We start from the raw sequence: 23343 nt of genomic DNA, 5'->3' as shown, positions 1-23343 counted from the left end.
GAATTAAGATAACAGAGGTAGAAAATGGGAAATTTGAAAGACGTTTTTATTTATTGGATGAGGTAAATCTATCAGTGGGAGAGCCAGGTCATGCTGCAGTCAGAAACACACATCAAAATCTCAATGACTTACCACAACAAAGGTTTCTATCCTGTTTACACTAAATGTCTATCATCAATTGATGCAGAGGAGGGGTTCTTCTCCACAGAATCGCTCAGGGACCCATCTGATGGAGATTCTATAACCTAATAGCAGCACCATCTGGAAAAGAGAGCTTCTTGGGTCGTGACAGAGAGGGAAAAGAGTGTGAAGAAGTAATATGAAGTAACACCTGTCACTTTTGGTTATAGCCCACTGACCAGAATTAGTCACATGGCCCTGACTAATTGCAAGGGGTCTGGGAAATGTGATCTTCCATGTGTCCAGGAATGGGAGGAAAACCGAATATTGGTAATACCATTCACAATAAGTGAAGAAGAAGAAAGAATCAAGGATGTCTCCCACAAGTGACTAGGTGAATGATAGTGCACAAACTGGGAGCGTGAGGGTTCCAGAAGAGGGACAAAATGTTTGGGAGATGAGATGATGAGCATTTTGAGTTTCATGTGCTGAAGGAATTTTCATCTGAGGATGACAGGAAGATTGTTAGAAATTTCAAGTCTAAGTCTCAAAGGAGAATTATATTCTGGAAATAAGATTTAGAAATCATCATCAATAGTTAAAACCAAGACTGGAAGTACTATCCAAGAAGAGTAAGATGTTCTCTAAGGAAAATCAGAGTTTTTGATTTGAGAGAAAATCCCAAGAAGAGAACAGGAAACTCTCAGAGACAGACAAGGAGATAACCCAGAAATGTCATCTCAAAAAAGTGAGAGGAGGTGAGGGTTTCTGAGAGAAAGTAATCAGCAACAACAAACACAACTAAAAGATCAGGTAAGAGAGGTTAAAAAGGGCCCAGTTGATTTGGCAGTTAAGCAAACATTGATTCCATATAAGTGAGATTATGCAATATTTGTCTTTCTGTGTCTGGCTTATTTCATTTAGCATAATGTCCTCCAGGTTCATCCATGTTGTCACAAATGGCAGAATTTCCTTTTTTAAGACTAGATAACACTCCATTGTTCCACACTATAGTGTGTGTATATAAATATATATATTCTATAGAGAGAGAGAGAGAGTATATATATACACACACTGTATTGTCTTTATCCACTCAACCATTGATAGACATTTGGGTTGATTCCATATCTTGACTATTTTAAGTAATGCTGCAATTAGCATGAGAGTGCAGATACTGATTACCTTTCCTTCGGATGTATACCTGGAAGTGAGATTGCTGGATCATAAAGTGTTTCTTTTTAATTTTTTGAGGAAACTCCACACTGTTTTCCGTAATGGCTGTACCAATTTACATTCCCACCAACAGTGTACAGGGTTCCTTTTTTTTCCACATCCTCGCCAACACTATCTTTTGTCTTTTTGATGATAGCCATTCTAATGGGTGTGAAGTGATATCTCATTGTGGTTTTGATTTACATTTCTTTGATGATGAGTGATGTTGAGCACCTTTTCATGTATCTATTGGCCATTTGTATGTCTTCTTTGGGAAAACGAGTATTCAGGTCCCTCATTCACTTTTTAATTGGGTTATTTAGCTTTTTGCTATTGCATTGTATGACTTCCTTGTATATTTGCAAACATTTTCTCCCATCCCGTAGGTTGCTTTTTCACTCTGCTGATTGTTTTCTTTGCTGGGCATTGGAAATATTTCCTAGTCTTGCCAGTTTAAAATCACACCAAGAATATACTTTTCATCTTTGTTGAATTGCAACAACAACAAAAAAACCTAAAAAGAAGCTATTGCAGAAGGAGGTTTATGAGAGGAATGGAGATACAAGCTAGGCTGACATGATTTGAGCAGCAAAAAGGCAGAGAGGAAATGGAAGAGCCAAAGAAAGTGAAGTTTTATTCCTAATCTTCTTCTTTAACCCCCGTGAGTCATTCATTTATTCAATCAATATTTAGTAAAGGCTTATTAGAGTGTAAACAAGACACATGAGCTTCTGCTTTTGAGATTGTGTTCTATGGGTGAGTGTGGCCTCTCCTCCTCGATGCTCCTGTAATATTTTGTACATTCTCTTATTTTAGCACCTTTAAAATCATATTGTATTTATTTATTTATCGTATCTCTCTTAAGACGATGAGTTCTTTTGAGATAAAAATATTATTCATCTGTTTATCCCAAAAACACATCACAATGCCTGGGCATAGTAGGTATGCAAGAAATGTTTTTCTTTTTAATTAAGTTATTTAATCCTCACAACTCTGTGAGGTAGTTACGATTAGCCTCATTTCACAGAATGGGTAGCTGAGACTAGGCATGGTCATAAGCGGTCAGTGGCAGAGCTGAGACCAGAATCCAGGCTTTGGATTCCACATGTGTTTCTCTCCATCACAGCAGAGCTGCTTTGACATCTTTTTCTCCTCGGGTGATGGATTCAAAATGACTTATGCATAGCTTTTCAAACACCTCATGCTATTCAAGATTACAGATTGGCAGTGCAATCTGTGACATGAATAAGGCAATAGACCAAAACGAGTCCACAGACTCTCATGGTGCCCAAACCCACAATTTTAACTGAGTTGAGCCACTGTATACTGTATTATACTAAGATTAACCATATGAAATTGTCATTTTAGGTCCCTAAAAGGTCAAATATTAGCACTTTCAGATGATTCAACCTAAAAGGATATAAAGTAATTTTTTCTGTAACGTGAAACTAAAAGTACGAACTAATAGTATAAGTTAATTAGTATGAAACTAGGCCGTGTGGTAGAGAGGAAAGATTTTGGAAACAGACTAACAGTGGAAACACTGTCCTAATAGGGTTTGTGACCGTGTTACTTAAACTGTCTAAGCCTCAGTATCCTAATCGTTATGATGGTGATAATTTCTTCCTATAAGGCTTCCTAAGGATTGAATGATGCGATCACATATGTAAAATGTTTAGCTCTAGATCTGACCCATAAAAGACACAAGATCAATGGCAGCTATAATTATGATCACAAGAGCACACGGATGCTTTTATATAGATGTTTATTTAATCATTAGTATTTATTTCCAGGGTCTATTCTGGAGTAGAATGTCTAACTTGCTTTATATGTTCTTTTTATATTAATTTCTCTGGAATTTCTTGTGGCAATGTGTATCACTTGCCTTGGAATTAAAAGGTCTACTGAATGGAACGCCTAACTAAGTGTCAACAGACATTTGCCAGCCATGTAACACCGTTTAGTGAAAGGTAATCTTTAATAAGGGAGGAGTAGCCAAGCAATGTAGTTTTAAGGATAAATATTTATAGGAAATTTCTCAAAGAATTCTCAGGAGAAATGACTGCTCTTAGGTCTAGAAAAGTAATCTAGCCAAAAATCTTCCTTTTGAAATGAAAATTAGTAAAAAGAACTGGCTGCTCCAAAGTGATCTAGATAAGCAGGCAGCATTATCTTCACTTTCAGGGTCCTGTGGTCCACAGCATATGGATTAAACCCAATTATGTCTAAAGAATTTGAAAATATAGCATAAAAATACTATGATCAAGGATTCTTCTAGTACAATTTTATTTAAAAATCCATGTTTTAGTAACGTGAACTTCTGGAAATTGAGCACCCATCTACATAATTGAAAAGATCAAAATGGAGATTCTTTGGGGAGAAAACGTAATTCAATCTACTCCTTAAGCCCAGCTACGTTGTTTCGTGGGAATCTAACTGTATGTCTTCTTGCTAGAATTCTAAACTGGCCTTTGGATAGTCTATAGAGATTGGGTATGAGGCACTAGACTTCATAATCTCTGTACTTTTTTCCCATAGATACAGCTAAAATAGGCAAGAATTTCAGTCTGCAAACTAAACTGTGTCAAAAAGTAGTTTTTATTTTCCATTATTTAATTTAATTTTAGGTTATATGGCTCATTCTATTAACTTCCATATACTCTCTCAAATTCAGCACTTTCTCAGACACTTCAGGTGTAAATGCAGTTCCACCCTGCTCTTCCCCCTGGCATGGACAGTGAGCTCAGGGAGCACCAGAGTCAATGCCACCAGGAGAGCTGAGGGCATGTGCCTTAGTTGATTGGCACTCTCTCCCCTTTGTGCCACTTCTTCCCCTGGGAATGATTCTAAGATCTGGAGGTGTTTACAGATACATGACCCCAGGGGCTCGGGGAGGGGTTGTTCACCTCTCAAGCTCAGTTTGTCAGGTCCCGGGCCAGCCTCTGACTTCAGAGGTAATTTGTTCTGTCTGGTCTCAGCACAGGTGAAATCAGGTCTCACTCCAAGGGCAACTGGACATTCTGTGGGTGCTGACTTAGCTCCCACCCAAATCTCGTAGCACTAGTAAGGTGCCCAAGACTTAACTGGGTCTTTTTCTGATCCCTGGCAGGAACTGTCATGCTGCATCCTTCCAGTGAGGGAATTCTGAGATCTCTTACTGGACCACAGGTTCTCTCCCAGTGCGTGTCTGCAACCAGAACCCTCTGAAATCCTCCTTCACTGTTAGGAACCCACAAGAAACTCAGACGGAGTTGTCTCTGGCACTCTGCAGCCTTAACGGAGCATACTGCCTGTTTTGCCAAATGGTGGAATGAAAAGCCTTCTCTCTACAATGCTTGCTCACCTTCAGCCTAAGGCTCAGGGTCTCCTCAACTGAGGAATTTTAAAGAGGCTGTCTAGCCTGGCCTACAACCAGCGTGAAGGGACAGAGGCAGACACAGGGCTTCCCAAATTCACATCTCACTCTTCCTTCCTCTTTACTTCTCTTCTTCCTCTTCCCTTCCTTGAAGTGTCTTTAAGGACTGCAGGTGTGGGGGAAGTTCAGGGTGAAGAGAACTCTTCAGAAAGTTTGCATGTGTAGACGTCCTTCTATCTGACTTTCAGGCCAGCATCTTTTAAACCAAAAAGCCAAGAATTTGCCATGTTTATTAGTCAGGTTACCCAAGGGCCACTTTTCTCACTAGCCTCCCTCAGTAGTGTGTGACCACAGTCTTATTGTCTAGGCCAGGGGTGGGCGTGAGACCTTTGGATCATAAAATGAAGTTCTATTTACAATTTGATTACAGAATGATTCTATATCTTCCTTTCCCAAAAGTTCTATCTATTTAGAATGAGATCTAGGTATCATTATGAACCACTTGTCACATCACCGATATCAATAGTTTTAATATGAACCATTCTACCAACCACAGCATTCTATAACTGTGGGCCAGACTTTCTCAACATCAGCAATATTGATGTGTTGAGCTGGATAATTCGTGTGGAGCACTGTCCTGATCCTTGTAGGATGTTTAGCATCATCCCTGGCCTCTACTCACTGGATACTAGTAGCACCCAACTCCAAGTCATGACAACACAGAATGTCTCCAGGTATGGCCAAGTGTCCCCTGGGTGGGGGAAATCACCCTCAGTTGAGAACCACTGCTATAGCCCATCCTGAAGCAACATGTGATGCCTGTGTAATACTTCCAAGTATTTTGATGATAGCTTGCTTCTAAGAAACACTCTGTAGCTGTAACGTTGCAAAACAACATTTTTTACCTTCCCTATGAGTCAGGTAACGCAGGTCATTGGCCCCATTTCCACAGATAGAGACTTGGAAGCATTCAGCTTTCCCAATCAGGTCGTGAGAGTCTATACTTTCATTTTTCCCCTCTGAAAAGTGGAAGTAATAATCATTGTTTTCTTCCTGGCCAGAGATCAGGCAGTAACTACAGAGCAACGCCCTTTCCTAACTGCTGTTCCCAAACTTCTACACCAGGCAGCTTCAAAGATAAATTTGTATTTGCCTGTCTTCCTATTTCATGGACATCAGAAATAAAGCCCTCAATATAAATAAAATGGCAGCAAGCCACATGTTTCATCAATGTAACTGCCAAATTACACAGAGTGAAAAATCAATTCCAGCAAAACCAATAATAATCGGATAGAGGTTTTTTTTCCTGTCATGCCCAGACACAATGGAATTTTTAAAACACAGATATTAATGCGCCCAAAAGGTCTACCACAATAACCTCCGTGACACCAATCTAGCGCTTGAGAATGAGTGTAGATACGCTATAGATACCAACAACTGTGAACTGTCAGCTCTACAATGTTCTATTCACATGGTTTGAATAGCCAAGAAATTATACAGGAACGTACAATAGTTTGTGAGCCACAAAAGCACATGGCCTCAACGTCGCTAAGGCTGTCCAACCCGATCCTAGAGGAAATCCAAAAAACATGGTACATTTGAAGATGGCTGAAAATTGCCAGAGAAAAGCTATCTTGTTGGGAAGTCAAATCCTCCTTTTTTAGATACTAGAGCCTGGTACTATATTATTATTGTTGGTTGTGCGCAACACATCTGTGAAAACCCAGGGCAGGGACTACATACTTTGCATTCACAAATGGGGAAGGCATCACATTTAGAAACTGAATTAATTGGGTCTCAATAAATGTCATCTGAGTGTGAGTGGATAAGGGATATGAGACTAAAAGACATAGATGATACCTAAAAGAAATTAGGAACTGGGCAAATCAGTCAATAAAAATTGAAAATAAACTCTGACCCAATAGAATGGTAATTTTTAATTTAATGCATTTTATTGCTACCAGCTGCATAATCATAATAACTGAGAGATGTGAAGAATGGATCGATATCATTTGCTACATGTAGATTTTTGTGAACTCAAAAGCATAGCTAAAATATCATAGACTGTTCTTTTCAAGACGTTAGTGAAAAGATCATAAAGTAAGCATTAAATATACTGAAACAGGTAATTTGTTATAGTTATTTTAGTAATCAATTAGAGTTTCATGTATTTAAATATAAACAGATATTTCCTGCAAAAAAATCTGAATTTGTGACAAGGTATATTAATCACAATTGTTCTAGTTTCATTTAACATAAATGAATTTTAAAATGAAACCTTGCGAGAATTGGTGATCCAAAGCTAAAATCGTCACGAAAAATCTAAAACTCCTGCAACTGAAAGGAGTAAAATTTTCAGGCGATCTCCTGAGTCTCTGCCTATGAGTCTGGAAGATCTTGAGTGCCCTCTACAGGTCATTTAACTAATTTTCACAGATGTGAAGTTGACTCTTCCAGAATATATTTAGACAACTTCTAAAACATAAAAATAACTTACTGGGGTTTTCTTTTTCAAAGAAACTCTAGATGAGGTAACCACTATTAGCTATTTTCATATATATTCTTGGTTATATATACACATACATATATATTTTTACGTTGTTTTCTCTTAACAACATACTGTAAATATTTTGCCATGACAGGTTTCGATGAGTTTTGGGTTTTGCATTTTATTTTGGTTTTTAATGAGTTCTCCAAAACATGTGCTCTATTGACAAATCACCATTTCTTATCAGAATTTTTCAGTGAAGTGACCCTCTTAAAAAAAGGAAAGAAGAATTTAAATAAAATAAAACTAAATTCAGTAACCACTCAGGGTGGATTCACAAGCAACTAGGATGTGCATGACTCTTCAAAATAAAAATACCATGAAGATAATGAATAATTTTCCACATTTAAGATACAACATTCTCATAAAAATTAAATTAGTAACTGAGGTTATTACCTAAACTACTAATCTGGGGTTTCATGCCAACAATAACATTGTCAGAACTGTAAGGCTAAAGTAATATTGCATTTGAATTAGCTGGGTAATTGCCTTGGTTTCCACTTTTACTTGTTTGTGGTTTTATTTACCTCAAAAGTAGTTTACACTTTAGAAAATAAAGATACAGGTGGCACATTAGGTGCTTGTCAAAGTCAGTGGTGACTCCCTTCTCCAAACTAGACCTGATTTTGGTTTTTATTTTTTAATTTTTCTTTTTAAAGATTGACACCTGAGCTAACAACTGTTGCCAATCTTCTTTTTATTTTTTCTTCTTTTTCTCCCCAAAGCACCCCCCCAGTACACAGTTGTGTATTCTAGCTGTGAGTGCCTCTGGCTGTGCTATGTGGGACGCCACCTCAGCATGGCCTGATAAATGGTGCCTTGTCCGTGCCCAGGATCCAAACTGGCGAAATCCCAGTGGAGCACACAAACTTAACCACTTGGCCACAGGGCCGGCCCCTGTTTTTATTTTTTTGAATGAAACAGTAATGCACACCTTTAAGGATGTCAAATAGATCAGGCATTCTTAAGCAATATCCAATCTTAAATTGGGTTTTAAAACAATCTTAAAGACATTCAGATACTGACAACTAATTTAGATTCTCTGCTTATGGGGTTAATTTCTTATTCATATGTTCAAGTGAATATGGTCATTCCACTGCTTAGAGAACACAGGCATAAAGGATTTTGCCCACGACCAAACAACTAGTTCAAAATTGAGGGAGGTTTGATCTTCCTTTTTAACCAGAGTGGAAATTACTGGCAGAGGTGACATCCAATCACAATAACTCCAAGACCTCATTTGAGGTGAGCTGAGCAGGCAGGGCCCGCTCCATTCCATGATAGTAATATTAAGCAAAAGTCTGTCTCAATATTGGAACAGAGATTTCTCACAGAACTCTGCAAAGAGTACATGTTTTATTTAGTTGCAATACTATAAGATTCATCTTTTTGAGAAAGTTGTACCCAGATCCAGAACTTAGGAACAGGAGTTAATAGTCCCAATTTATTTCCATCTTTTCCCCAAGTTATTTTTTTAAGGAGGGAAGGTGCGAGGAGTTGGGATGTTCATTAAATCTATAGACAATGTAAAATAGTTTCAAGACTATAAAAGAAAATTTGACCATTAGCACCCCAGAAAAATCTACTCTGTGATTGCTAATATAAATAGGAAACAATGGGTGGGTAAGGCTTTTTTTCTGAGACATAAAACATTCTCTTCTTTGACTATTAAGACAAAATATAGATGGATGGTAGCCATTTGTTCTGAGAAAATTTTATTGTTAAGAAACATATAAGACAAATGTTTAATAATAAGATTTTAGCATTTCCAAGGGTGACCATCTTTACCACTGATTTTGGTCATAAAACAACTCTGATTCTGATCTGTAACGAATAGTTTCCCTAAAACATATGCATCTACAAAAATTAATGCAATATAGCTCCATTAGAATTTATTAAAGGAAGCTGGATATTGTGAAGGAAAGGTTACTATCATGAGCTTATACACTTAAATTAGTACACAAAATGGTTATTGGTGTTGATAGAATGGAATACACCATCCCGTTGTTCCAGAAGGTAAGAAAGGTAAATTCTAAGACACTTGAGCTGATGAGATTCAGTCTGGCCAAGTTTCCAGCCCTTGATCCTGTAGAAGGAGAATCAGTAATCTACGAAGGCAGCTTGATTTCTCTACACACAAGTCAAAACAAACATCACTTTCTTAATTTATAGGATTGCAAAATCATTGAATCAGGAAAATGTGATAAATATATAGATACAGACTGCGGGCTAAAACAATTAGGCAAATATTAAATGGAGAAATGATGGTGCCACTCCACAAAGTGCTGATTAAAGACTTTTGATATCAACCTAGGGGGATATTGCCGAGAGAGTGTTACAGGGCTCTGTCTTTGTCTCTGCCATTTTACATTTGTCTTAATCAAGAGAATAATGATAAAAGGCATGTTTATCACATTTGAAGATAACATGAAACTAAGAGGGTGAGCAAATAAGGATCAAAAAAAACTCAACAGGCTAGAACAGCGAGTCAAATTGAATTAGATAAAATTTAATGGGGACAATATTAGATTCCATATTTGAGTCAAAGAAAAAAAAGTAATGTGACTGTCAAAAAGCTAATTTGAACTCATGCTGCTTTAATAGAAGACCAGTGACTAGAATAAGAAAAGTCCTGCTCTTCGCTAGCCAGCCACACCAAGAATATCATGAGAACAGGCATGGCATAAAGCATGGAAGAATCTCACCAGCATAGAGCCAGAAAAATAGTAGAGAAGGTCAAAAAGGCTCAGACAGAGGCTCAGCCTCAGAGAGGGCACTTGGACAGCCCAAGGGTGTAGCTATTTCATGCGATCCAACCTGGCAGGTAATTTCATCTTGAGAAGTTACAGGTGGCTAGCCATTTTCAAAGTCAAGACAGGCTACAATTGGGGTCAGGAGATGTGATAATAGCAACAGGATTGCCTCCAGTGTGAAATTTAAGAGGAACTGGCTATATTCCAAATAAAGGAAGCTTAGAAGGAGATCTTAGGCAGTGCACTAGAGCCCTATTTGTATCTGGGGTCCAGCCAAGCCATTTTGCCATCAAGCACTGTAGGTAAAATGTCTACATTCGATGAGTTTCTCAAGGGTCTTCAACAAATTATTGGCTCCAAAATACACAAAGAAAACTATAATATTAAAACTAATATTATGTTAGCAAGTCAGCTGCAATCCAATGCTTTTATAGTGACATGTAAATTATGTTTAATGAGGGATGTGAGTGTGTTTGAATGTATTTAATATAATGTGGGAAGGCGTCTCTAAGAGTACCTAAGTGCCTCGAGTCCAAAATTCTTTAAATGGGTATGCTCTAGTGTAGACAAGGTTTAAGGGACTAGGTAGTATTAAGCAGTCAGATATGAAGGAGCAGAACTCTAGAAAGGTCATTCTGGGAATTTACATATTGGCCAAACAGGAGATACCAAGGCTTGACTGGAGTGGGGAGAAGACTGAGAATTCTGACCTTGCTCCTGGTGCATCAGGTCCTAGATCTGGCTAGAAACAAGGGGGCATCTCAGGGGATGCTTATGAAACCAGAAAACATGCCTGGACTCTAAGATTCCAAATCTGAAGGACATGATATAATTCCAAATCTGCTACTTCCTGATTCCTAAATTGGTCAGGAGTGGCTCAACAACCAGGGCAGGATTAATCTTGGGGGTGAGTCAACCCAATGGGGAAAGTTGCCAGATAACTCAAAAAGAGGTAGAAGAAACCAGGCCAACACATCCACCTCTCAGTTTGGGGCTCTAACTCTTCAAGGGGCATATAAGCATACTGGAAACTACTGAGCAGAGAAAAGATTCACAGACCTAGTGTATCCTGGGGAGGACCAGAGCCTGAAGAAGGAAACATTGAAAGGGATCATGAGAGGTATCCTCAAAACTGGGAGGTGTTATCATGTAGAAAAGGTACTGGGTTTGTTTTCTCTTACCACAAGGTGTAGACAAGGATCAGGTGGTGAATGCTCTCCAAGAAGACGAATCTTTGCTTGTTATAAGGACTTATTTTCTAATGACTACCTAGAAACCTAATTAACTATTGAGTTGGCTGAGAAAATAGAGAGATGGCCATCCCTAGGGACTGAATGATCACTCGAATGGTGAGTTGTCAGGTAGGAGTAAAAAGTCAAACATGAAGTGGATTGTTGCATAGATTTGTACGTATAGCTTCTTAATACTGTGAGAATCCTTTAAAAATCTGGCTTCCATAGTGTGTTTGCTGCTTCTTAGGACATCACAGAGGTAAAGAGATATCTAAGAAAGGAATACAAAGTAGCCTTTAGAATAAGTGTTACAGCAGGTTTGGAGTCACTGGAAGGATTAGACCCACTTGGCTTTCTTATCTACTCCTGAGATGCATCATTACCAATATCCAGTAACCTTGTAATGGAAAGGATCTACACAGTTATAGGAGAAGAGATATTGATAAATTCCTAATATTTCTGCCCTCCTGTGAAAATAGTATGAGGAATTAGGGAGTGGAAGACTACTAAATTTATTTCAATAGGTCATTTTCTAACCAGAAAGGAAATGTTGATCATGAGGGTGACTTCAATTGGTGCTAGTAATGACTGACATAAACAGGAAGGGAAAATATTGGCTCCTATAACTGGACCAGCCACTCTCCACTCAGCATTTCTTGTTTGCAAACAGCTAAAATAGAGAAGGAAATCTCTCCTGCAACTTTTGAACACATGTCCTGGGTTTCTCTAGAACTGGACCAACTTGGATCATGTACCTACTTCCAAGCAATTAATTTGGCCATGGGACTGCTATGACCTAATTGTCTTAGATTTGGGTTATTGCCTAACCCTGAGCCAGTCATCATAGCAAAGGGGATGGTATTTTAACAATTGGCCTAAGTCAATCACGCCTCACACCATGAAGCTTGAGATGAGGCTATGGCTTCTCCACAAAGGGAAATACATTTATTAATGCCCACTCATGGATTAGAAGCTAAATCTCTCCATTATCTAAAACACAGTTAAGAACAATTTTAGACCATCCTACTAGAACTATTCAGCACTGTGTGGAGTAATTTTTATTTCCAGATTAGAAAATGCATCCAAAATAGAGTGTTTCAAATAGCAAGGAGGAACACTAACATCCAGATACTTCTACATTTGTACCAGCTTCATGCATCTTTATCCATTGACATCAACTTAATTTTATCTGCACTTTCTGCACCACTAAGAAGTCCCCAGGGGCTGCGAGGAAATTTTGAGAACTTCTGTGTAGTTATTGTTGCTGGGAAACAGCATCTTTAGTATCCAAGTGTTCGAGCTTTGAGATGCTGTGTGAAGTCACTGGTTCATAAAGGAAAACCTTTGGCAAATAGGTTGTTTAGGTGCGTAAACTGATATTCGCTTTCTTTGGCAAAATACTCTTGCCTAACCTTTCAATAATAGTGTATTTCTAGGCCTCTATTTTTTCCTTTGGATCCAGCTGCCATGATTGCTCCCATGAACACTCAAGTGTCTACCCGAAAGGAGTGAGCATTCTTTTCTTTCCCAAATCACCTATAATTATCTCAGTGCTTTGAACACTAAGCTTAATGGGTTTTAGTTAAACAAAGTGCAAGTGATCTTGGAAATATAGACCCAGACTACTGACTATATAAATTGTTGAATACTGTTAAAATTTGCATTGATTGATAGCCATATTCTAGCTCTCTTATTGTGCATCACATTGAAGTGTTCTGCATTCGTCAGAAGTGAGAGATGATGAGAGGTGCTGTTTTGGCCCACCCGCTGTCTTCTCCCCTCTCTACCTCAAACTGAAAACCATCTCTGGACTCTCAACTCTAGTCATTGCTTACATGTTTCTCCCCTCAGATCCTATAATTCAAAGATGACCTTGAGGTTGTAATTTACTACCTAGTAAACTAAATGAACAGGCAGCTTTTTCCATTTCCTTGGTGCCCAGACCCACCTGTAAGGCCCCTCTGAGGACAATCATCATAATCAAGGCGTGAATCTAGCTCAAGAATGCTACCAAATAAGTTACCTATATCAGGTTACCAGTTTGGGACAATAAATTTAAAACTCTTAAACAGCAAACAATATTCAACAATTCATTTATTCAAAAATATGTACTGGATACTTACATAGAATCTTTCTAGGCATCAGGAATTTTTTTAATGAATAAAATAAGGTCCTTGTTTCTAAAAACTTATAATGAGGGATGGAGGAGACAAAAGCAGAGATAAACAAAATGATATGTAAACAGATGAAATATTTCCTTGATAAGATGTGCTGTGTAACTGATGAGATTCCATCAGGAAAGCAGGAAACCACTCAAGATTTTTCAAAAAGGAATTTAATAGAGAAACTTAGTTACAAAGATTGGAAGAGCAAAAGAAGGAGGGATAAAAGGATGCTGAAGGAGAAAAGCCAGAAGCCGCTAAGAGCCCTGTGCTAGAGGCCATGAGTCTGAATCAGCTGGATCCTATTAGACATACTGTTCGAGTTGTTTGTGGAGTTGCCAAAAGAGGTGCTGTGAGAGTCTGAAACACCCCACTGCCCTGGCAGCCATCACCAGCAACTGCGGCACTACCGCACTGCCAGAGCCAAATCAAGAGCCTCCCCTCCCCCTCACCTTCTAATCTTCAGGCAGCTCTTCCTAGGGACAGCACCTAACATGAAGCCAGGAGACGTGGAGCCCAGCCCCAGCAGTACAGAGCAAGGTGTAGAAAGAGGGATAGGAGGCACAGAAACAGCAAATGAATGGCTGGTATAAGCCACAGCAGAGGTTGTGATGAAAAGCTCTGGTAATCCCAAACCTGGAGCAAATAATTCTCCCCTAAAAGAGAAATAGAGTGTAATGATCTAGTTTCTGTTACAGATAACAGAAGCCCGTTTGGCTAGCTTAAGCAGGAAGAGATTTAATTTAGGGAAGTGGTGCTTACAAAATTAACGGACTAAAGTTGTAGGCTCTAGGCTGGGCCCAGAACCACACTGCCGACTGGCCCTCCAAGGGTACTGACTGGTAGCTCCATCCCAGTCAGGAAGCTGGTAATCAGGTAGCTTCATCCACCATGTTGACTCCAGGACCACAGAAAGCTAAAATCAGAACTCCTGGTTCCAGAGCGATGTGTACTGTTTGAGCTGCACCAACAAAGTGAGTGCCTCAAACACCATCTCTGACATCACTTACTCCATCTAATCCAGGGAACCTAAATCATATCCACAACCTTAGTTGCAAGGGAATCTGGAAAATGTAGTTTTTAGCTTTCCTAAAGATGAGAATACATGCTAGGAGAAGTCAGTCCACAGAATACCTACCACAGAAGGATTCAGAAAGGAATTTTCTGGTGAAATATGTAACATTTGAGGTGAAATTGCAAGCTCCAAGAGGGCTGGAGCCACATTAGTTTTATTCACACTGTACCCCCAGTACTTTCCCACCACCTGAGACATAGTCAGCACTCAATAAATCTACTCATTGAATGAGTAGAGACACACACATAGGTTAGTACCTTGTTGTCAGGTTATGGTTGGTAGCACAGAGCCAGGAGTCCTGATCACGAGAAGCAAGAATGCAATATTCTACAAACTTTCATTGGATACTGACTATATCCTGGGAACACAGTGCATATGCTTGATAACGAAATACAAAAATTAACGAGAACCAGTCCCTGACTTCAAGTTGCTCAAAGCCTGGTGGGAGAAAGATAGATAAGCCAAGGAAAATTCAACATGGTTCCACGCTTTGTTCAAGGCAAGCACATAGTCGAGGTGATGAAAGTCAATCAGAACTACTTGCCTTAGGTATCTGCCTACACTTCCTACACACCATCATGGCTACCTAATCACTTTACTCTTCTGGGCCCAGTTTTACTTTTGCGTACAAAAATCTTTGAGGATTTTATAGTGTTTGTATATATTCAACTTTGCCCTGTAAAGTCCAGTGTTCTTGCTAAAAGTGAGTTGCTTATTGAGTAAATTTCATGAAGTAAATCATGTTCCCACTGACATCATCCTGCCTTTATCTTATTCTCTCTGTATGTTATTCGCCCTACATGTTATTTCCTCTGCCAGGCAGGCCTGCTCCACCCATCCGGCCAAATCTTCTGCAAACCCATCTCTAACTCCCGCGGGTCAACAATTTGCCCAGACTGCTGTTAGACCATGACCTCTTGAAAAACAGGGCCAAGTCTAACCCACTGCACATACTCAGAGCCTAGAAGAGTGCTTGGCATTCTGTGTGTGTTGGATTGTTGAATATAGTTTTCATTGATTTGCCTTGCCAGATTAGAGGTGGTGGTGTTCTGTGCTTCAGCAGGGATCCTGATGGATAGCTAGGAAGATGAGAAGTTGGATCCAGAGAAGTTGTTCCTGGCAGGTAAAGCAAAGACATCATGCTAGAGCACTCAAGAAGCGAAGTGAGCAAGCAGGTGCTGCTGATGGGCAGCCCTGAACACAGAAGCTGTGTTCTATCAGCCCTGTTTTTCACTCCTTACTAGAAATAGGCCATCCAAGGGCCATAAAGTTAATGTCGTCATAGGCATAATGACGTCAAAAGCTCTAGGTAAATCCAGCCCCAAACTAGGACAAGAGCAGAGGTTCATGTTCAAGCTTTGATCTATAAATAGTGTTTCTCTCCAGAGAGAATCTCTATATACTGGGTTTAAAAAATTCCTCCCTAACAAATACTTACAGTTCAAATATTCTGTGTTGCCAACTAAAAGCAAAATCATGTGCAGTCTAGCTCAGAACAGGACAGCTATTCATTTGTGAAATGTGAGGAGCCTAACAAGAACTGGCCTGAATGAAAGAGCACCCCAGGCCCGTATAAAGGTGAGCAAAGAGTATGCCATATGCTCATCTAAAACCCACTCCCAATCACGTCAGACAAGAAGAGAGCTTTAAATTTGGGCTATATTGTCTTTGCTCCTTAAAGGATTTTTTATACTAAATTTACTTATTTTGATTCCATCTATCCTTATGAAAAAGTTTACCTCTCATGCCATCTTCCTAAATAGATGTTACCGAGGCATTTTTCATCATACCAAAAAGGTCCATGGGAGAAATTTCTCTCAGGCCTGGCATCAGCACTTCTTCTTCCAAGACAATTGGTTTGTTTTTATCCCATGGGCATTGCAAAATTTTTAACGGATCCGATTTGTGTTACTTGATAGAAAGGCACTTTTACGACTCTGAAGAGAGACAGGTTCAGATAGTCCTGGAAGCCCATTTCCTCCTACCTGTTAGGAAGCAGACTCAACAGATCTGAGCTAACTCCACAGGAGCACTGGCTGGTCCCAGCTGCTGAGTTCCTAAGGCTATATCTTTCTGACAAGGCCATCTCCAGCTTACCATCACTTGGTGGGAATTTCCTCTCCAGCTCCCAGGCTGTCTTCAAAATGAATTTCTAGACCAACTGAACTCTGTTTGACTATGCTATATTTCTTGTTTTCAGATGGCTATACAACTGATGACATTGAGTTTTACTGGAATGGAGGAGAGGGAGCAGTGACCGGAGTTAATAAAATTGAGCTTCCTCAGTTTTCAATTGTCGACTACAAGATGGTGTCCAAGAAAGTGGAGTTTACAACAGGTGAGGATGTTTCCTCCAAAATGAATCAGGGGCACTGTGAAAGGAAGAAGATGTTTCCAATCAAATGATGATCTGATTGTTTTCTTTTTTTCCCCCCCAATTCAGGGGCATATCCACGACTGTCACTAAGTTTTCGTCTAAAGAGAAACATTGGTTACTTCATTTTGCAAACCTACATGCCTTCCACACTGATTACAATTCTGTCCTGGGTGTCTTTTTGGATCAACTATGATGCATCTGCAGCCAGAGTTGCATTAGGTAATGCATTCCCAGACTTGCGGAGAGCTGGTGGGATGTAGCTTCAAACAACCAACCAATCCTGCCCTGGTGGTCTAGTGGTTAAGACCGGGTACTCTCACAGCCGTGGCCCTGGTTCATTTTCCAATCAGGGAACCACACCACCCATCTATTAGTTGTCATACTGTGGCAGCTGCGTGTTACAGTGATGCTGAAAGCTATGCCACCAGTATTCCAAATGCCAAGAGGGTCATCCATGGTGGACAGGTTTCAGTGGAGCTTCCAGACTAGACAGACTAGGAAGAAGGACCAAGCCACCCACTTCCAAAAATTAAGCCAAAAACATTATGAACAGCAGTGGAGCATCATCTGAGATGGTGCCAAAAGATGATGGTGCAAAAGATCGAGCAGGGTTCCACTCTGCTGTACACAGGGTCTCTAGGAGTCAGAATCCACTCAAGGGCACAAACAACAAAAAACCAACCAATGTTACGAATTATAGGCAAAGGCTTCTCTCATAACAAGCCAAAGAATGAGATTACCATTGACAATAAAAGATCTAAGTGTTAGTACTTTCAGAGTGAATGTTTTACAATGTAATATCTTTTTAGCATTTACCAAATTTTAAAAAATCTTGGAGTACGTTAAACACTATACAAGTGTTTCTTAGAGTATATTTTTGAGTTCTCATTACGCTAATTTTTCCTAACTTTGTGAAAATTTCTTCTTTGATCCCTGCTTTTTACAGTGGCGAACATTTACAATATATTATTCTCAACGGACTTGGAGAAAGCTACACCATGCGACTATTAACAAGTTTTGTCAATTATTGGGAAATACTATCTTTCGAATATTAACTAAAATTAAATAGTATCGATCTGAGTCTTCCTTAAATGAAGCTCACTGCACTTGAATAAGGCACAGACAATTCATCAGCTGTATTAATGATCCGTGATCAGGACAGAATAAAAATGGTTTCCTTCCTGGCGGAAAAAACATCAGAATTAATCTTGCTATGGTTAAGTAATTGCTGCAAGCTGAAAGGCTATATTTGAGACTTTTAAAGGGTTCCTTAGGAAGTTAGAATACGTAATGTCTGTTTGATGAATCTGGGCATTTGCAGGTCTGCCTCGTTATTTGATCCTGGAGCCATTTCAGTTATCACTTTCTGGGGCCTATTCACACACACGCACACACACGCAAATACAAAAGAGCATCATTTCTGGCTAAGCTGACATCTACATCGTTTCTCTTCTGAGACTATCCAATTGGGTTAGATAATCAGCATATCCTTTCACACCTAGACTAATTCTCATCTCTACAGCTTATTTCTAATGACTGAGTACATAATGCTCACAAAGTTCACTGCTGGCAGTCCCTTGTCAACCTTTGAACACTCCAAGGCTAAGAAAAGTGAACAGTTTATCATATCATACATATATGTCTGCGCATATTATGTGAACGTGAACATGAGTGTGTATATGCTATAGTTAAGGAAAAGACATTGGATGATGTCCACAGTAGGGAGTAACAATTGTCAAGGTCATGAATTGTGGTTCTATTTACACTTCTATCTTCAAAGCTAATGATATTTTGATTAGAGATGTCTGTACATAAAGATACTGACATAACTTCTTTGAAATATAAAACCTGTGATATTTTAAAACTTATCTAAGTAAAAAAGACACTCATTTACCAACACTTTTTGCTTAAAAATTTAAAACAAGGAGTGGCCAGCTCTGTGACCAAATAGTTAAGTTTGCACACTCCACTTCAGCAGCCCAGGGTTTCACTAGTTTGGATCCTGGGAGCGGACTTGGCACTGCTCATCAAGCCACACTGAGGCGGCATCCCACATAGCACAACCAGAAGGACCTGCAACTAGAATATATAACTATGTACTGGGGGGCTTTGGGGAGAAGACAAAGGAAAAAAAAAGAGAAGATTGGCACCAGATGTTAGCTCAGGTGACAATCTTTTAAAAAAAAAATTTAAACTAAGGAATAGAAGCAGAAATGCAGTTAGCGGACTCGTAAATGAATCGTTTGTTTCTGTCAGGGACATTAGCTAGAATTATATTAGGTGAAATTTAAAATTTTATTCAAAGAAATAGTAAGACCACAGATGACGGCATTTCACATCAGTCCAGCACATTTGAACTCATCACTGATCTGAACCATTTTCACTTTTCACATGATTGTCCTGACTTTCTACATTATCTTTTCTCCTAAAAGTGAAATAGTCAAATTAGAGAATCTTATTCTTCAATAATCTGATTGGCAAATGAATGCTAAACTAGTTTTTTTCTCTTTTCATTTTCTACCTTCCACTCCCTTTGCCAGCTTTCCTTTGTCTTAATATGCATTTCATACTTCTCGTCTTTATTGTTAAGAGCTGCCATCAAGTTTCAGATTTTACTTTCTCATCATTCTGCTTTTATTTTAAATGGCATTGTGTAACACCTCCTTGCTTTGTTGCCCCTAGCTGAACAATCTACAACAAAATAACTAATCTCAGAATTTCTGTTTACTCAGCTATCAATTGGGAATAATACACCTGCCCTAATCCTACTCAGCAGTGTGTTATGACAGCCATATAAGATAATCTGGAACTGTGTTTAAAACTGTAAAAACACTACAGATATGTGTAACGTTAATGATGCAGCACAAACTATCTATGTGAGATTCCAAATTATTTTTCACTTCTTGTTTTTCCCAATTATCATTCCATCATCACCATCTCAACACAAAATATTATGCAGGCATGCAAACATATTGTTAAGAATGTAATGTTTGACTCTAGGGAACTAATTCCTTCTGGTCTCTGGAATCAAGCAACTAGAGATAATGTTTGAAAAACGAAAGCAACAAGATCATATTATGTCTAAAAAAATATACAAATCATGAACTTTTTTTTTTTAAAGATTGGCACCTGAGCTAACAACTCTTGCCAATCTTCTTTTTTTTTTTTTTTCTGCTTTTTCTCCCCAAATCTCCCCAGTACATAGCTGCATATTTTAGTTGTGGGTCCTTCTAGTTGTGGCATGTGGGACGCTGCCTCAGCATGGCCTGATGAGCGGTGCCATGTCCATGCCCAGGATTCGAACCAGCGAAACCCTGGGCCGCCTGCAGCAGAGCGCGCGAATTTAGCCACTCGGCCGCGGGGCGGCCCCCCGAGCTCTCTTATTTGCTTCTTCCTTTGGTGTTGTCTCACTGTGAACGGTACATTATTATTTTAAAAAGCAACACTGACTTTGTGACCTGGATGTATTATAGATTCATACAATGAAGTAGGTCTCCTCAAACTGGTCACCAACTTTCAGTTCGGTAGTGACTGCTGTGGGGACTACTATAACAAAGACAGATTTAAGAGGAGATGAGGGAGATGCTGAGAGAAGGAAGAATAAAGAGGTAGCATGTGACAGAATGAGGGACATTTGGCAATAGTCAAAAAGAATATCAACGAGAATTTGATATGCCTTTCTATCTACTTTTCTTTTCCCTTTGTGCGTTATTTTTTAAATTAACAGTTTCCAACCCTCCACCAAGAGTGCATCCTATTTTATGGTTTGTTTATGGACTATATAGGGAGGCTGCAGCTTTCTCCTTCAAAATGTCTGCCCTTTTTGCCCAGTGGTTTATTGCATTACTGCCATCATTTAGGGGCACGAATAATGGAATGTCATCTCCCCTCTCGATCTTAAAGAGGGCGACTTAAGAAGTGCATTCAGCTAAGCTGTGTCTTTCCGTTTCATAGGCATCACCACGGTGCTGACAATGACGACCATCAGCACTCACCTCAGGGAGACCTTGCCAAAGATCCCTTACGTCAAAGCGATTGATATTTACCTGATGGGCTGCTTTGTGTTTGTGTTCCTGGCTCTGCTGGAATACGCCTTTGTCAATTACATCTTCTTTGGAAAGGGACCCCAGAAAAAGGGAGCTGGTAAACAAGACCAGAGCGCCAATGAGAAGAACAAGCTGGAGATGAATAAAGTCCAGGTAAGGTATTAAATATTCCTAAAGATTCTTCCAACATTTATCAGCAGCCTGGTGCTCAGAGCTCTTGTAACAGAAAAAAAAAAGTATAAAATATTAGTTCTTCTTTAATAAGACTCAAACAACCCCTCATTTTACATATTCGGGAACTGAGGATTGAAGAAGTTAGGTTGCAGGTTACATAGATTAATAACATACTGGGGCCTAAAAGTCAACCCCAAATCCATTGTTCTTTATTCTAAACCTTATGGTTGTAAAACTATATGTAAAAGAGTAATGCCAGATCTGCTTGATAAATAAATGAGAGAACTAAAGTGAATAAACTCCACCATTAAGTGGAAATGAGGCAATATAGCACAGTGGGTACAACCACAGACTGGAATCAAATTGCCTGGGTTTGATCCCCAGCTCTGCCACTTACTGGCTTTAAAACTTCAAGTAAATCAACCTATGTGACTCTTTATCTAACCTCTCTTCTCCATGTCATCATCCAGAGAATGGAGATTATGATAGTACCTATCTCTCAGAGTTGTTGTAAAGACTGAATGAGGCTTTTTTTTTTAAGTCTAGTATTTGGAACAATACCTGGAACACAGTAAGCACTCAATAAGTATTGGCTATTATTATTATATACAAGATACTGTTACTATTTTTCTTTTGTTTTACAATGGTGGATTTTGTGACATGCACTTTTACTGGGTAAAATTTAATTAAAATTAATGCTCTGTTTATTCTTTAAAAAATCTCCGTAGCCTCTACTTCTATGCTATTTTTCAGTGAAATCAACTTAAAATTATACACATTGAAATACTGTATCCACTAAAAATGGTTTTCAAGATGGTACACAGGGTGACGATGCAAATATTTGTTCAGTTGGGAGTTATACTGAGTGTTGGGGATACTGCTCTGAATGACACAAATTTCTTGCCCTTGTGGAGTTTAGATTCTAACACAGGAAAACAGTCAACAAACACACAAAGTATCAAGAGGATAATTTCGGTTAGTAGTCAGGGCTATGAAGAAAGTAAAACAGAGTAATAGGCAAAAGAATGATTTGGGTCAGATCCAAGGTAACAGGGAACTTTGATCAGGTGATCAGGAAGACCTCTCTGAGGAATTGCCATTTGATCTGAGACCTAAGTGATGAAAAGCAGCTAACCATGCCATGTCCATTCCAGGCAAAGGAAATTGCAAGGACAAAGGAATTGCTTGCTGTGTTAAAGCACTGAGGGAAGACCAGTGTCGCAAGAGTATAGTAAGTGGGAGAGAAAGCAGAGCAGTATGAGATGTGGTTGCAGAATCAAGCGGAACCCAAATTATGTACCTTCAAGGTGTATCTTCTCGCTCTTTAGTAGGATATCAAATTTGTATAAACACTGCCAAGAATTTCAAAAATTATAAGTGAAGAAAACATACAGATTCAGCCAAATGGTCAAAATTCAAAACAACGCATTCAAATAAATATTTACTCTTATGTGAAACACTATGGCTGTTGCTAAAGGAGAAGGAGTTGGCATGATATTTGCCCCTGAGAATCTCCTGATCTTGGTGGAGGAGGAAATTATACTTTTATGAGGTGACTGGATTATAAAATGAGACAGGACAGCGCCTAGCTTGAGGAGTATATCTAGGAGGAAGAAGTTTCCCATTGTCTGATTGTAACCATACCAGCTTTCCAAGTATTTTCGCAGTAGTTTTCACGGCCACCTCTTTTCTATTTTCATCCCCATCTCAGTTGTCTTCTAAACCCATTAGCTAGTCATCTGCATAGTTTGGAATGTGTGTTAATTGATATATCATGGGCGAAAGCCCTACATAAATAAAGTGGGTTACGTTCTCTGGTAGGAAACTTCCGAAGATATGCACTGAATGGACACTCAAAGACAGGTAGAATTTGGGAAGGTAAAAAGGAAAAACTGGGGCCTTTCAATTGGCTAGAAAAGCAGTGTTCTCTGGAGAGGTAATTAAATAGAAAGGTCAAGCAAGCTGAAATCTATCTATTCTGCTAAAATTAAAAGATTATAAAACAAACTTTAACCATACTCTTTGGGCATTTGCCTTGATTCCACCCCAGAATATGAGGACTTTTCTAAGGTGCTAAGGGACAAGTTAAGGCAGGAGGAAACGCTCACATGCCATTTCATAGCTGGATGTATAATACATACTGCTCTGAAAGGACTTCATGAGTGGCTAATAATAAGTAAAGTGTTCCCACCTGACTGATCTTTATTTCATAAGCAGGCTGTTTGAGTAACACTGGGCTTAAACACAGTAAGATCTCATTGGATCTCAAATTAGGAATCTTTTACTCAA

General features: G+C 39.1%; 1 protein-coding gene across 2 annotated transcripts in view; it reads left to right on the top strand.

Moving 5' to 3' along the window:
* The window catches only part of GABRB1 (gamma-aminobutyric acid type A receptor subunit beta1), a 354994-nt gene that overhangs the window by 313489 nt on the left and 18162 nt on the right, over positions 1-23343 (top strand). For both annotated transcript variants that reach the window (XM_014857137.3, XM_070505950.1), the window contains exons 6-8: positions 16658-16795; positions 16901-17053; positions 20789-21033. In XM_014857137.3, the coding sequence (XP_014712623.3) occupies positions 16658-16795; positions 16901-17053; positions 20789-21033 (536 nt within the window). The remainder of the gene's footprint in view (positions 1-16657; positions 16796-16900; positions 17054-20788; positions 21034-23343) is intronic.

This window comes from Equus asinus, chromosome 3 (genome assembly GCF_041296235.1).
Source record: "Equus asinus isolate D_3611 breed Donkey chromosome 3, EquAss-T2T_v2, whole genome shotgun sequence".
Classification (NCBI taxonomy): domain Eukaryota; kingdom Metazoa; phylum Chordata; class Mammalia; order Perissodactyla; family Equidae; genus Equus; species Equus asinus.
The sequence above is the reverse complement of the archived record's forward strand: the minus strand, read 5'-3'. Positions and strand labels throughout refer to the sequence as shown.